The 17,174-nt window shown below is 43.2% G+C and overlaps 1 protein-coding gene across 4 annotated transcripts in view; it reads right to left on the bottom strand.

Moving 5' to 3' along the window:
* The window catches only part of LOC120060621 (sodium channel protein type 8 subunit alpha-like), an 83,748-nt gene extending 66,853 nt beyond the window's left edge, over positions 1-16,895 (bottom strand). For all 4 annotated transcript variants that reach the window (XM_039010002.1, XM_039010005.1, XM_039010001.1 and 1 more), the window contains exon 1: positions 16,620-16,895. In XM_039010002.1, coding sequence (XP_038865930.1) covers positions 16,620-16,895 — 276 coding nt within the window. The remainder of the gene's footprint in view (positions 1-16,619) is intronic.
* Positions 16,896-17,174: the final 279 nt, after the last annotated feature.

The raw sequence follows: 17,174 nt of genomic DNA, 5'->3' as shown, positions 1-17,174 counted from the left end.
TGCTATCTGGAATCCTTTGCGATGTCCCTACCCTAAACCCTAAACTTAACCCCTAACCTAACCTTAAGAATAACTCTTATCTAACCCTAATATCCTCCACCCTTATCGTTTTAAATGTCAACTTTAATGGGGTAACGTCAGAGTTGGGACGTCCCAAGGATTCCTGATAGCATTGACCGTAGCTCCAGTCACCAGGCACTAGGCAGAGCAGAAGAGGGTTGTTTGCAGTAGCAGTAGCAGCAGCAGCAGCAACAGCAGCAGCAGCAGCAGCAGCAGGATATGCATCCGAAGGGCAGCAGTGGCCATTTAACCTGTTAAACTAGCCGGGCTAGCTGCTTAGTGCTTACATCCTCAATTTAACTCTTCTTCAATCAATCAATCCATCCATCCGCTACCCAGCCACCACACCCCTATGTCATTCACTCTCTCAGTTTCCATATGTCAAGCATCCTCTCTCTGTTTTTTTAATTCACCTAATTCCATTGTGGTCCTCTCTATGCGGCATGGACTCAGAGGTAGACATAACATAGTAAACATACATTTGTGACTCTCTAATTAGTATGATATGTTACGTTTCATATGGTATGTATTCATTTGTGGATCTCCATCATCCATTTCTTATGATATGTTACGAATTACATTTCATATGATATCTTACAACTTCCAAATTCATACAATATGTTACGAATTTGCAGAACATCTGATATGTTACAAATGGCAATTCGTTGCGGCTAACGTTAGCTAGGTGGCTAATGTTTTCTAGGCTAGGGGTTAGGGTTATGGGTGAAGATTAGAATTAGGGTTATGGGAAGCATTAGCTAATAAGTAGTTGCAAAGTAGTTAAGGGCATCTAGTTAAGGGCATCTAGCAAAGTAGATTGAGGGCATCTAGCTTAGATTGTAGGACTGCCGGGGTGTTAAGCATATCCCAGTTTAGATCACCTAACAGAACGAACTCTGAAGCTAGATGGGGGGCGATCAATTCACAAATGGTGTCCAGGGCATAGCTGGGAGCGGAGGGGGGTCGATAGCAGGCGGCAACAGTGAGAGACTTATTTCTGGAGAGGTTCATTTTTAAAAGGCTAGCTTTTTCAAGCAGAAATTCACATCCTGTAGCTCTAACTCCAAAAAGTTTTGGGACACTGTAAAGTCCATGGAGAACAAGAGCACCTCCTCCCAGCTGCCCACTGCACTGAGGCTAGGTAACACGGTCACCACTGATAAATCCATGATAATCGAACATTTCAATAAGCATTTCTCAACGGCTGGCCATGCCTTCCTCCTGGCTACTACAACCCCGGCCAACAGCTCCGCCTCCGCCGCAGCTACTCGCCCAAGCCTCCCCAGCTTCTCCTTCACCCACATTTTGGTAGTTGGCATTGCAAATGGCGGCGTCTCCGAAGTTTTAAAGTAACTTTCCAGTGAAAATCGAACTTTTAAAATGTAATATTTTGTTGACTCATACCCAAATAATTTTATTGGCTCATCTTATATTCGTATTTGTGGCCAAAGCATAAATTGGACAAAAAACGAATTGGTCTTTTGACCAATCACATCAAATTTTTTACCAACCAATTAGTGAGAAAATAAATCAGAATTGGGCTGGCTGTGTGGCCAAACAGACCACTTCAAAAATGATACTTCCTCAGAGAATGATGTCATCCTCCATCATTCAGCAGTCTACACACATTCATATTTTTAATGACTAGTATACGTCCACACCATTCTGTTTTTGGGGTACGCCCACACCATCAAAACACAGAAAAGCTGTGGTATTTCATAGAAATCTGGAAACAATGGACAGTTACTTTAAAGCTACAGTAATTTCCAGCAATTGCCATGGGGCTATAAAGAAAATGTGGAGTTTTAAAGCTAAATTCCTGCAATTCTGCCATGGCTTATGCCATGTTCTTATGCTATCTGAGTGACTCAAACATAATAACTAAATCAATTGGGGGCGATATGCCATGATATTTTTACAATTTTAGATTCTCCCTGACTATCTAGTTTCTATTTTGCTAATTGTTAGTTTTCAATGATTATGTTATTTAAAAATATATAGCTTTTCTACATACTTTATATCTGGTTTAAAGTTTACACTTAAATGTTTTACCATCCGCTGCTGATAAATGAACATAGGGGAAACACTGATTGAATAGCACATGGTTACATCTGTATCGCTGTTGTTTCAAGTCCGATGCGCTCAGAAATGTTGTTACATTTGTATAATTTGATGGGAGCGCATAACAAGCAAAGTTATTTGTAGAATTTTACTTCGCCTATGAGAACCATTAGCACAGGCAAGTCTGATTAGGCTTAGCTGTACCACAGCCTCTGCCATGGATAGAAACAAACGGAGTATGGCTTTGTGTCAGTGGTTGCACCTTTACAATGCAGAAAACCACTTGTCTCTAGCTCAAACTGTTCAAAATGAATGACCTATTTTACCTGAGCTATAAATAAATAAAATTCTACCATGGATTCGCGGGACGCTCTTAAAGGGTTACTCACACATAATCACAATGAATAAGGCATTATGAAAATAGTTTAAATAAATCTATTCATCTATAAAAATAAAAAAACATTTGTCACAGAAAATAGATGATTGTAAGTCATTTTAACTTCATGAGGAATCATGAAAAAAATGACAGTTAAAAGGAATATATTAGTTAAAGTAGACAAACAATTAAGCATATTTTTTGTCATGAAGTTAATTTACGAAAATCACTATTTTACAAGTTATCTTGCTAGCTAACATTAGCCAGCTACTTATACATTTAGTTTGCTATATGGGTGTTTGACATTTGTATGAATTGTAATTCATTTTTTAGGTACTCCTGAGCAAACCAGGAAACCATCTTGGGAAACCCAGTGGATGTAAAGAATGTAGCTAAAGCATTTAATGTTACTGCAAATTTAATAAAACAATTTTGTAAGCTTGCCTTGCTGTTCATAAAAAAGTCTGACTTTCTATCGTTAACATTAGAGATTGAAGATATCTGTCAAGCAATGCAGCTGAAGTAATGTCAACTAGCTAACTATTTTTTCTTATTGTGTAGTGGAGGATAAAAATACCTGTATGCCTATGGATGCATAGCAATGTAGCCAATATGTGTATGGACCCTAAAATGTTTGGTATAAAAAAACTCAGCAACTTCAGGACCCTGTCTTTCAAAGATAATTCTTAAAAATCCAAATAACTTCACAGAACTTCATTGTAACTGTTTCCCATGCTTGTTCAATGAACCATACAAAATTAATGAACCTGTGGAACGGTCGTTAAGACACTAACAGCTTACAGACAGTAGGCAATCAAGGTCACAGTTATGAAAACTTAGGACACTAAAGAGGCCTTTCTACTGACTCTGAAAAACACCAAAAGAAAGATGCCCAGGATCCCTGCTCATCTGCATGAACGTGCCTTAGGCATGCTGCAAGGAGGCATGAGGACTGCAGATGTGGCCAGGGCAATAAATTGCGATGTCTGTACTGTGAGACGCCTAAGACAGCAGTACAAGGAGACGGGGTGGACAGCTGATCGTCCTCACAGTGGCAGACCACGTGTAACAACACCTGCACAGGATCGGTACATCTGAACATCACACCTGTAGGACAGGTACAGGATGGCAACAACAACTGCCCGAGTTACACCAGGAATGCATAATCCCTCCATCAGTGCCCAGACTGTCTGCAATAGGCTGAGAGAGGCTGGACTGAGGGCTTGTAGGCCTGTTGTAATGCAGGTCCTCACCAGACATCAACCTCAACAACGTCGCCTATGGGCACAAACCCATCGTTGCTGGACCAGACAGGACTGACAAAAATTGCTCTTCACTGACTAGTCTTACCAGGAGTGATGGTCGGATTCGCGTTTATCGTCAAAGGAATGAGCGTTACACCGAGGCCTGTACTCTGGAGCGTGATCGATTTGGAGGTGGAGGGTCCGTCATGGTCTGGAGCGGTGTGTCACAGCACCATCGGACTGAGCTTATTGTCATTGCAGGCAATCTCAACGCTGTTCGTTACAGGGAAGACATCCTCCTCCCTCATGTGGTACCCTTCCTGCAGGCTCATCCTGACATGACCCTCCAGCATGACAATGCCACCAGCCACACTACTCATTCTGTGCGTGATTTCCTGCAAGACAGGAATGTCAGTGTTCTGCCGTGGCCAACGAAGAGCCCGGATCTCAACCCCATTGAGCATGTCTGGTACCTGTTGGATCGGAGGGTGAGGGCTAGGGCCTTTCCTCCCAGAAATGTCTGGGAACTTGCAGGTGCCTTGGTGGAAGAGTGGGGTAAAATCTCACAGCTAGAACTGGCAAATCTGGTGTAGTCCATGAGGAGGAGATGCACTGCAGTACTTAATGCAGCTGATGGCCACACCAGATACTGACTGTTACTTTTGATTTTGACCCCCCCCCCCCCCTTTGTTCAGGGACACATTACTTTATTTCTGTTAGTCACATGTCTGTGGAACTTGTTCAGTTTATGTCTCAGTTGTTGAATCTTGTCATGTTCATATAAATATTTACACATGTTAAGTTTGCTGAAAATAAACGCAATTGACAGTGAGAGGACGTTTATTTTTTTGATGAGTTTATTAGTTCAGAACAGTGGTTTTAATTCTTTATTGGTTCCACTGGTTAATCATTAATTCCCAATAAATTGCAGAAAATGACTGAGTGAAGGAAATGCGACTGTTACATGTCAAACTGCTATTATGGAATGTCCTGATTCAGTACTACTCTACTTTGAACAATCAGCCTCCACTCTTCTGGGGAGGCTTTCCAGTAAATGGAAATGGAATATTAGTGAGGTCGGGCACTGATTGATATTGGCTCGCAGTCTGCATTCCAATTCATCCCAAAGGTGTTCGATAGAGTTGAGGTCAGGGCTCTGTGCAGGCCAGTCAAGTTCTTCCACACTGATCTCGACAAACCATTTCTGTATGGACCTTTGTGCACGGGGGCATTGTCATGATGAAACAGGAAGGGCCTTCCCAAACTGTTGCCACAAAGTTGGAAGCACAGAAGACTCTAGAATGTCATTGTATGCTGTAGCGTTAAGATTTCAATTCACTGGAACTAAGGGGCCCAAACCATGAAAAACAGCCCCAGACCATTATTCCTCCTCTAACCACCAAACTTTACAGTTGGCACTATGCATTGAGGCAGGTAGCGTTCTCCTGGCATCGGCCAAACCCAGATTCGTCCGTTGGGCTGCCAGATGGTGAAGCGTGATTCATCACTTCAGAGAACGCGTTTCCACTGCTCCAGAGTCCAATGGCGGCGAGCTTTACACCATTCTAGCCGACGCTTGGCATTGCGCATGGTGATCTTAGGCTTGTGTGCAGCTGTTTGGCCATGGAAACCAATTTCATGAAGCTCCCGACGAACAGTTCATGTGCTGACGTTGCTTCTAGAGGCAGTTTGGAACTCGGTAGTGATTGTTGCAATTGAGGACAGACGCTTTTTACGCGCTACGCTCTTCAGGACTCAGCAGTCCCGTTCTGTGAGCTTGTGTGGCCTTGCCGTTGTTGGTCCTAGACGTTTCCACTTCACAATAATTTTACTGCAAATGTTTACCTATGGAGATTGCATGGCTGTGTGCTCAATATTATACACCTGTCAGCAACGGGTGTGGCTGAAACAGCCGAATCCACAAATTTGAAGGGGTGTCCACATACTTTTGTATATATAGTATATGGTGCTCATATGGTTAGTATGCATTTTGCATGAGAAATATAAGGAAAGCTAGGCGTTGTGAAAAACACAAGGCACGTCGTCAATGAATTGCGTGGTAGGCTATCCTAGCCGCCTCTGCTGTTCGCGAGGGAGTATTGTAGCGATGTCCTATTCCAGAGAGTTATTTAGCTCTCCCTACCACTAGTTGCTCGGTTTTTCGAGGGACACAAAAAAATGAGGGGGAGGGCTAAAGGGAGAGTTATTGGGATTGAGCCTAAGTGTACCTCAAAGGTTCCTCACAGCGAAATACATTTCAATAACATGGGCTTGGCTGCATCTAAGAGAGTGATGCCGCTCTTTCACGCATCCTTGCACACGGCTTCCATTTCGCCCCTGTCCCCCCCTCGCCTTCCTTTCCAGCCTCCCTCCCATTAAACTGGTCTGGTTGTGACAAAATTCCACACCCGGCACAAGCTAGTCTCGCATTACCACTGCATAGTCTCGTTCATCACTCGGCTGTTGAGAACAGACGTGAGGAAGCTTGGAAATTGAGGCTAAACACAATCTAGCTAGCACAGCCTGGCCCATCCCCAACTCAACCCAGGAGAGTATAGCATGGGCCAGCCCTAGCCCCAGCCCAACACAACCCAGCCCGCATCCAGGTTGGCTGACCTGGTGTTCTGACAAACTGACCTACACACAGAGGGTGTGATACCCTTGAATGAAGATTCTCAGCTACGCCCCAAATGGCATCCTATTCCCAATATGTGCCCTAGGAAAAGAAGTGCACTATAAAGGGAATAGGGTGCCATTTGGGAATGGGACACACGCATCAGTATTCTCAGATAGTCAGAACAGCGTCCCAGTATAGCCCAGCCCCAGCCCCCCACACAGCAGACTGAGGCTGAGGTAGAGTGCTGCATCATCAACCATCAGCCAGCCAGACTGTTCGTTGGCCGGCCCTTCCCGCTCTCTCCCAGTCTCAGTCTTGACACACTCTAACAGAGCCAGTACTGTGTCAGGGGAGGGGAGACAGACCAATAGGGAAGCAGAAGCAACCTCCCATCCTCGCAGCTTTCTCCACATTATATTCTCCTCACATCCGTCCATCCATCCTCCATACACAGGCTGTTGATGTGTTCCCTTCATTTGCTTATTATTCCCCAAAGCAATAACATGGTCTCTCATGACTACTAGCAATAACATGGTGTTCTCCCATCATGGCTGTAGTATTCTCGCGAGCCATAACCGACTCTCCAGCTGAGAAACTGTAGATAGGCTACAGAGATGGAAGAATCTTAGCCTAAGGAGGATGACTTCCCTTTCATTAGCTTTTGCGCCTTCAAGCAGTAACTGGTTTCACATCATGGCTGTACAGGGATGCTATAATCTTAGCCAAGGAGGATCCGTTCCCTTTGGCATTAGCACAAGACTTGATGCTGGCCATAATCAGATTCCCCTGTTAGCTGAAAGCTGAGAGGGGTGTTGATAAAAGGCTGGGAGGGAGAGTGGTTGTAAAACAGAGGTTATGTCTAAAATAGCACCCTATCCCGTATATATTACACTACGTTTGACCAGGGCCCATTGGGATTTGGTCAAAAGTAGTGCACTTTGTAGGGAAAATGTGGCATTTCAGACAGCCTAAGACAGATGAAAAACATAGATCTCGTTCCTCCCTGCATTCATGTGAGAGAGGCAAGAACAGAGTGGCTGGGGGTGGATTATAAACTGGCTCCCCTTCCCTCTACTGGCCCTGTGTCTGTTTTTCACATTTCATCAGGAGAACATCATTTCTTTCTTGTGCACTGAACTTGTTTGTTACATAACTGTCAGCATGTACTACATAGAGAGAGGGAGGTAAGTGAAACACACACATATACTAGAGCACGCGGGCTCTTTATAATATAATTTAACATAATTCTACATCATCCAAGACAATAACTTCCATAGAGGTTAGTTATAGATAGGGCTCTAAAGTGTGACCATTTTGGTCGCATACGCGCCAAAAAGATTTAGCTGTAAGACCTAGAATATTTATTTGGGAGAACGATTTTCTATATTTTTTTTTAAACAAACGTTTTGCCAGGTAGTTGGCGTTAGCTAGCGCTAGTCGGCTGTACCTGCGCCAAAATGCTGGTATTTCTCCTTCGTCATAATCTTCTTTTTAAATGGTGAGGCATCATGTTGTCAGCACTTTTGTTACCATGATTGATCAACACGCGTTTTCTCGTGTCTCTCTATTGTCCTTCTGCTGCAGATTTAGTGAGCAATTTGTTTGGAACATCGAATCACAATAAAATGGCAGTATCGTATCGCAATATGTATAGAATCGTGAGAATTGCAATACATATCATATTGGCACATAAGTATGAAGATAATAATTTGTATCATGATGTCCCTGGAAATTCCCAGCCCTAATTAGTAGAGAGAAAACGGATGGTTTCCAGCCCAAACTGTTCATAATATATGACCCATATTACCGGCGCTATGTTTTTTGTTACTGTCACGCATTGGCGATTTTTACATTCATAAACCAAGTCGCGGACCGTTTCTAAAACTACTTGCAGGCTAACCAATTGTTTACATCTTATTCAGTTATCAAGCTAATAACATGGTAACTTTACCAGTGTATCCGATCATTTGGGAGCACAGAAAGAAAGGAAAAGGAATAGCTTCATCAGGAGATCAATGACTGCACCAGATTTGTCAGTTCTTGCTGTGAGATGTTACCCCACTCATAGTAATTAAAGAATGAATGACTGATCTCTTGCATGTTGTCACTCACAACATTGATGTTCTTATAGAGACAGTGTTACATTTTCAATGTAATGCATCTCAATAGGAAAATAGTAGAAACCTATTCGACAAATGACTTTGTAATTTCAATGACAGGAATTTCTATTAACGTTTTAGCTTTTTTATAATAAACAATGTATTTAAAGGGTTATTCCTTTTTAGGGCGCAGCATGTGTGTTAAAAGTCGCCAGAATTCCTATAGGCCCAATATATGCTTTATCTCAATCAATTTACAAACTCTGCTTATCTGGTGCTCCTAAAGTGTATTTTATGCTCCTAACTTTTTTATGTTGGGAGCACCAGCGCTGCCAATGACTTTTTAAAATGTAGAGCCCTGGCTAAAGATCCAGGATCAGGGCCTGTATTTATGAAGGGTCTTGGCTTATGAATGCTGGTCTAGGATCCCCCCCCCCCCCCGTCAATGTAATATCATTCATTATGATCTAAAATAGTCAGGAGCCATTTTACATTTACATCGACATAGTTAAGACTGACAAAGGAGGGAAGTAGACAGCACGTCAACCAACATGAGACAAGGTGCAGACAAAAAATCAGAACATCAATAGGTGCGACTCTCGCTCTTGTGACCTCACCTCTATTGACTTATACAGTTTTTCTCCATTATCATTTAGGTACAGTAGAAGATATTCATGATGAGAGAGGAGGATGGGACCCCCTTGTCTCTTTTACAACTACACTCTTAGAAATATCTAGCGTATATATCAACATGCATGATGACAAAAGACATTTTCAAGGTCACGCTTAAACTTGGAGCGGCAGGTAGCCTAGTGGTTAGAGTGTTGGACTAGTAACCGAACGGTTGCGAGATCGAATCCCCGAGCTGACAAGATAAAAATCTATCGTTCTGCCCCTGAACAAGGCAGTTAACCCACTGTTCCTAGGCCGTCATTGAAATTAAGAATTTGTTCTTAACTGACTTGCCTAGTGTCACGTTACTGACCTGTTTTCTGTTGTTTTGTATGTGTTTAATTGGTCAGGGCGTGAGTTGGGGTGGGTAGTCTATGTTATGTGTTTTCTATGTTGGGTTAATGGTTTGCCTGGTATGGTTCTCAATTAGAGGCAGGTGTGTGTCGTTTCCTCTGATTGAGAGCCATATTAAGGTAGGTTGTTCTCACTGTTTGTTTGTGGGTGATTGTTCCTGTGTCAGTGTATACCACATGGGACTGTTTCGTTTGTGCGTTCGTTTTAGGTAGTCTGTTCCTGTTTGTGCGTTCTTCGTCTATATGTAAGTTCATTTGTTTCAAGTCTGTTGACTTCGTTTATTGTTTTGTAGTTTGTTCTAGTGTTCGTTAGTGTTTTCGTCTTGTTGTAAATAAATTCAGTATGTATTCATCACCCGCTGCGCCTTGGTCCGTTCATGCACCACAAGACGAACGTTACACCTAGTTAAATAAAAAAAATAAAAACACACCAACAATGCAACATATGTCACTCTTCACAAAAAACACACTGTCAGCTAGCTAATGCATTTCTGCTGGTTTGCTTTGCCTTAATTCTTCTGCAGGAATACATTTTTGAACAATTACAAAAGTCTGTCATCTGGAACATCAGTGTTTCAACTAACAGTGTCTGCCATTAACCTTTTCCCCGTAGCCCTCTGAGCCATTGGGGAGAGGGAGGGAGAGAGAGGTGGACATAGAGGAGAGATGGGGGAGACAAGCAGGAACAGCAACTGAACCTCAACAACTAGAATATTCTAGAGTCATCTGCACTCAAGCACACTAAACCTTTAATGCCTTGGGGACAGCGGGGACATGGCATTGTACAGCATAATAATAATAAAACATATACTGTATGTAGCTTTTAGGAGTGTAGCGGTTCCCCAAACCCACGATTCGGTAGGTAATGTGGTTTTGAGGTCACATTTCGGTACAGCAGGAAAATGAAATGCAATTCACAATGTTCACCATTCACAATGTTCACGACATTTTCTGTTGTGACCAGGTTGTTATGTTGGGCCTCTCAAGTTGCCACTTTGATTCTGCGTTAATAACCATGTGGGAGATGCCAGTTGTGAAGCTGTAAATACGAGTTGGATACATTCATGTGATTTGAACTCGTTGACAAACGTCAATTGGCTAACGCCCAAGAAGCTGTGTCAACCATAAACTAAAAGTACAGCTATCATGCTTGTAAACAAATTATAGAGTTCAAAAACCACATTCATAGATTGCTTTTTATACATAATTGCATTTAACTGCCAAAAATGCTGTTATAGAAACCATTTCCTTAGTAGGTGACGTCAGAGGTTACCATGTGGGAGAAGTGGGTGCTCAGGATGATAGACGAGTTTCCCACTAGTAATTACCAGCTTTAGGGCCGTTCAAGTGGATTTTTACCAGTCATTTGTGGTAAATTCCCACTTCCCACTTGGTTTCGAATGCACCATGAGCGTGTCTGTAGAACGGTACATCTCCCACTCTGGGGTAATGGGATGGGCTGTCACTGTTAAGTAAGCGCAGGGTGCTTTGGCCAATTCATTGAAAACGTATGCTTTGGTTTGTGGGTACTACCTGTTTGCTGAAATGGGTGCAAGAGGGATGTTCGTAAAGTGTCTTGAGTACTTTCACGAGTTGTTGAAACGCGCTATTCTCAACCATCGAGAATGGGCGCATATCCGCGGCTATAAACCAAAGACTGTAAAAAAGATATAAACATAGCCTACCTATCGCTTTTGTAATTTCTTTGACCCTATTAGAATCAGCTGCCAAGGGCAGCTTGAATGCAGAGAGGATACAATGTTGTGGTGTTGTTTCTTTGCTTTTCCATCTTGCTCCGGGATACTGTGGTGATGTTGGAGTAAATGTGTCTACATATTTGAGGTGTTGGCAGCTGCATAGGATATTCTCGTTGAGCGTGCCGACCTACTGTTAACGTTTAATCCACAACTCTCTATCCAACATCGTTGTAATCTACTGGGAAGCCAAAATATTCCCACACTGAAGATTTAAAGGATGATGGAGAATCCTCTGATTCTGGTTTATCGACCCCACCACTCACCAACGTACAGACATAGTTCCCGGCTGCGCCTCACAAATAGTTTGAAATGCGCCAATTAACATAATACATTTGATTACAACTTCCGCATATGCTGTAGTTGTTTTAACAAAATAGCCTAAAAAAAATCCGCTCAGATTTACTCAAGAGACATACAACGCAGCAAAGCCATAGCCTGTAGATAGGTACAGTTGAAGTCGGAAGTTTACATACACCTTAGCCAAATACATTTAAACTCAGTTTTTCACAATTACTGACATTTAATCCTAGTAAAAATCCCCTGTCTTAGGTCAGTTAGGATCACCACTTCATTTTAAGAATGTGAAATGTCAGAATAATACTAGAAATAATCATTTATTTCAGCTTTTATTTCTTTCATCACATTCCCAGTGGGTCAGAAGTTTACATACACTCAATTAGTATTTGGTAGCATTGCCTTTAAATTGTTTAACTTGGGTCAAACGTTTCGGGTAGCCTTCTACAAGCTTCCCACAATAAATTGGGTGAATTTTGGCCCATTCCTCCTGACAGAGCTGGTGTAACTGAATCAGGTTTGTAGGCCTCCTTGCTCGTGTAACAGTATAACTTTACGTCGTCCCCTCGCCCCGACACGGGCGCGAACCAGGGACCCTCTGCACACATCAACAACTGACACCCACGAAGCAGCGTTACCCATCGCTCCACAAAAGCCACGGCCCTTGCAGAGCAAGGTGCAACACTACTTCTAGGTTTCAGAGCAAGTGACGTAACTGATTGAAACGCTAGTAGCGCTAACTAGCTAGCCATTTCAAATCCGTTACACTCGCACACTCTATTTCAGTTCTGCTCACAAATTTTCTATAGGATTGAGGTCAGGGCTTTGTGATGGCCACTCCAATACCTTAACTTTGTTGTGCTTAAGCCATTTTGACACAACTTTGGAAGTATGCTTGGGGTCATTGTCCATTTGGAAGACCCATTTGTGACCAAGCTTTAACTTCCTGACTGATGTCTTGAGATGTTGCTTCAATATATCCACATCATTTTACTTCCTCATGATGCCATCTATTTTTCTCCAAAAAGTACGATCTTTGTCCCCATGTCCAGTTGCAAAATGTAGTCTGGCTTTTTTATGGCGGTTTTGGAGCAGTGGCTTCTTCCTTGCTGAGCGGCCTTTCAGGTCATGTCGATATAGGACTCGTTTTACTGTGGATATAGATACTTTTGTACCTGTTTCCTCCAGCATCTTCACACGGTCCTTTGCTGTTGTTCTGGGATTGATTTGCACTTTTCGCCACAAAGTACGTTCATCTCCAGGAGACAGAACACGTCTCCTTCCTGAGCGGTAGGACGGCTGCGTGGTCCCATGGTGTTTATACGTGCGTACTATTGTTTGTACAGATGAACGTGGTACCTTCAGGCGTTGGGAAATTGCTCCCAAGGATGAACCAGACTTGTGGAGGTCTACAATTTTTTTCCTGAGGTCTTGGCTGATTTCTTTTCATTTTCCTATGATGTCAAGCAAAGAGGCACTGAGTTTGAAGGTAGGCCTTGAAATACTTCCACAGGTACACCTCCAATTGACACAAATGATATCAATTAGCCTATCAGAAGCTTCTAAAGCCATGACATCATTTTCTGGAATTTTCCATGCTGTTTGAAGGCACAGTCAACTTAGTGTATTTAAACTTCTGACCCACTGGAAGTGTGATACAGTGAAATAATCTGTCTGTAAACAATTGTTGGAAAAATGACTTGTGTCATGCACAAAGTAGATGTCCTAACCGACTTGCCAAAACTATAGTTTGTGAACAAGAAATTTGTGGAGTGGTTGAAAAAACAACTCCAACCTAAGTGTATGTAAACCTCCGACTTCAACTGTATATATCATTTTCTAGACTGACCTATTGTTGAGGCCCTTGAGTTTTTATGTATTTATTCGGGTTCAGTGCGGACCGAACCGAGATCCGTATACCGAACAGTTCGATACGAATACGTGTACCGTTACACCCCTAGTAGTTACTGTACACAGACCAATCACGAGCCAAAAAGCAACTCCTGTACCACCAGTTTACACAATGCCATGATCTTTTGTGTCATGGGTTTATGATATCGGGAATTGAATAATAATATATACAAAGTGGGACTTACAGTAAATGTGTCAGCTACAGTATATCATGTGACTGAACAACCCCTTTATGTAGTTTAATTACATATCTCAACTGGACAACATGTCAGTATTTTGATGATGAGGTCTTTACTGCATTGTCAGTATTTTACCGCATTTACATGAAAATCATTTCTTAAATATGCATCAAATATCTATACTGACATCAAACTGTCAAAACCACCAAGCCATCGATGACAGGAATCCTGTCCTCTAAACCAACTGAATAAGGTTAAAACTGAATGACAATGCCGAACCTGCAGAGAAGCTGACTCATTCTACACAGGACAGGACCTGAGTCATGTTGCTATCTTAGTTAGGGAATGACAGCCCTTATTACACTAACCTACAGTGCCTTCGGGAAAATATTCAGACCCCTTGACTTCTTCCACATTTTGTTACATTACAGCCTTATTCTAAAATGTATTCAATAGTCGTCCCCCCCCCCTCAATCTACACACAATACCCCATAATGACAAAGCAAAAACAGGTTTAGACATTTTTGCAAAAAAAATTACTTGGAAATAGACATTTACTGATTGGTGGAGTGCTGCAGAAATGGTTGTCCTTCTGGAAGGTTCTCCCATCTCCACAGAGGAACTTTGGAGCTCTGTCAGAGTGACCATCGGGTTCTTGGTCACCTTCCTGACCAAGGCCCTTCTCCCCTGATTGCTCAGTTTGGCCGGGCGGCCAGCTCTAGGAAGAGTCTTGGTGGTTCCAAACTTCTTCCATTTAAGAATTATAGAGGCCACTGTGTTCTTAGGGACCTAAATGCTGTAGAAATGTTTTTGTACTCTTCCCCAGATCTGTGCCTCAACACAATCCTGTCTCGGAGCTCTACGGACAATTCCTTCGACCTCATAGCTTGGTTTTTGCTCTGACATGCACTGTCAACTGTGCGACCTTGTATAGACAGGTGTGTTCTAAATCATGTCCAATCAATTGAATTTACCACAGGGATGATCAATGGAAACAGGATGCACCTAAGCTCAATTTCGAGTCTCACGGCTCCTAGAATCTTGACTAAAACCAAAATCATGTGATCATATTACTCCAGTGCTCCAGTGCTAGCCTCTCTACACTGGCTTCCTGTTAAGGCTAGAGCTGATTTCAAAGTTTTACTGCTAACCTACAAAGCATTACATGGGCTTGCTCCTACCTATCTTTCCGATTTTGTCCTGCCGTACATGCCTACACATACTCTACGGTCACAAGACGCAGGCCTCCTTACTGTCCCTAGAATTTCTAAGCAAACAGCTGGAGGCAGGGCTTTCTCCTATAGAGCTCCATTTTTATGGAATGGTCTGCCTATCCATGTGAGAGACGCAGACTCGGTCTCGACCTTAAAGTCTTTATAGAAAACTCATCTCTTCAGTAGGTCCTATGATTGAGTGTAGTCTGGCCCAGGAGTGTGAAGGTGAACGGAAAGGCACTGGAGCAACGAACCGCCCTTGCTGTCTCTGCCTGGCCGGTTCCCCTCTCTCCACTGGGATTCTCTGCCTCAAACCCTATTACGGGGGCTGAGTCACTGGCACTCTTCCATGCTGTCCCTAGGAGGGGTGTGTCACTTGAGTGGGTTGAGTCACTGACGTGATCTTCCTGTCCGAGTTGGCGCCCCCCCTTGGGTTTGTGCCGTGGCGGAGATCTTCGTGGGCTATACTCTGCCTTGTCTCAGGATAGTAAGTTGGTGGCTGAAGATATCCCTCTAGTGGTTTGGGGGCTGTGCTTTGGCAAAGTGGGTGGGGTTATATCCTGCCTGTTTGGCCCTGTCCGGGGGTATCGTCGGACGGGGCCATAGTGTCTCCCGACCCCTCCTGTCTCAGCCTCCAGTATTTATGCTGCAACATTTATGTGTCGGGGGGATAGGGTCAGTCTGTTATATCTGGAGTATTTCTCCTGTCTTATCCGGTGTCCTGTGTGAATTTAAGTATGCTCTCTCTAATTCTCTCGCTCTCTTTTTCTCTCTAATTCTCTCTCTTTTTCTCTCTCGCTCTCTCTCGCTCTTTCTCTTGGAGGACCTGAGCCCTAGGACCATGCCCCAGGACAACCTGGCCTGATGACTCCTTGCTGTCCCCAGTCCACCTGGTCGTGCTGCTGCTCCAGTTTCAACTGTTCTGCCTGCGGCTCTGGAACCCTGACCTGTTCACCGGACATGTTACCTTGTCCCAGACCTGCTGTTTTCAACTCTCTAGAGACAGCAGGTGCGGAAGAGATACTCTGAATGATCGGCTATGAAAAGCCAACTGACATTTACTCCTGAGGTGCTGACCTGTTGCACCCTATACAACTACTGTGATTAGGCCTGCTGGTCATCTATGAACATTTGAACATCTTGGCCATGTACTGTTATCTCCACCCGGCACAGCCAGAAGAGGACTGGCCACCCCTCATAGCCTGGTTCCTCTCTAGGTTTCTTCCTAGGTTCCGGCCTTTATAGGGAGTTTTTCCTAGCCACCGTGCTTCTACACCTGCATTGCTTGATGTTTGGGGTTTTAGGCTGGGTTTCTGTACAGCACTTTGTGACATCAGCTGATGTAAGAAGGGCTTTATGAATACATTTGATTGATTGATTGCAAAAGGTCTGAATACTTATGTAAATAAGGTATTTCTTTTTTTTATACATTTGCTAAAATTTCTAAAAACCTGTTTTTGTTCATTATGAGGTGTTGTGTGTAGATTGATGAGAGGAAACTCCATTTAATTAAGTTTAGAATAAGGCTGTAACGTAACGTAAAATGTGGAAAAAGTCAAAGGGTCTGAATACTTTCAGAAGGCACTGTATCTTTGATGTAAGGTGTTGAGAAAAAGCATGGGCAAGAAGGGATGTGTGTGTGTGTGTGTGTGTGTGTGTGTGTGTGTGTGTGTGTGTGTGTGTGTGTGTGTGTGTGTGTGTGTGTGTGTGTGTGTGTGTGTGTGTGTGTGTGTGTGTGTGAGCTAGAGAAGGGGATACGGAGGAGGTGTGTTTCTTACTTACTTTCTGAGCCTGGTAAAAGGGGTCCAAATCCTCCAGTGGTGTCGCCACCATTCCACTAGGGATGTCGCCATAGATGAAGGGCAGATTCCGCCCAGCCTCCAGGTCGCTGTTGGGCTTGGGTTTATTGTCATCGTCGTCGTCACGGTGACTGCTGTCCTGCTTGGGCGGCGGTTTGTTCTTCTCCTCGTTGATCCGGAGCTCGATGTTAGCCAATGATTCCGCGGTAAAATACTTGAAGCTGTCAGGTCCTGGTGGTGCCATAAGGGGTGCAGCCATGTTTTCATCCTGCAGCTACTTGGTCGTCAAGTATTGTACCATCCACTGTAACCAGCTCTGGGGGGCCAAAGAGAGAGAGTAGAGAGGAGGAGAAAGAAGAACAATTGAGCCAAGAGAGTAGTTGAGGCCCTTGAGTTTTGGATGTGCTTTTCTCGAAAATAAAAGGCATAAAATATTAAATGGTTTGAATAATTTTGTATATTTTTTGTAAATGTCATACATGCATTATCATAACAGCAAGATGTATCTGTATGAACTGGAAGTATTATCATTATTATT

This window comes from Salvelinus namaycush, chromosome 16 (assembly GCF_016432855.1).
Source record: "Salvelinus namaycush isolate Seneca chromosome 16, SaNama_1.0, whole genome shotgun sequence".
Taxonomy (NCBI): domain Eukaryota; kingdom Metazoa; phylum Chordata; class Actinopteri; order Salmoniformes; family Salmonidae; genus Salvelinus; species Salvelinus namaycush.
This window is presented reverse-complemented; position numbering and strand designations above follow the sequence as displayed.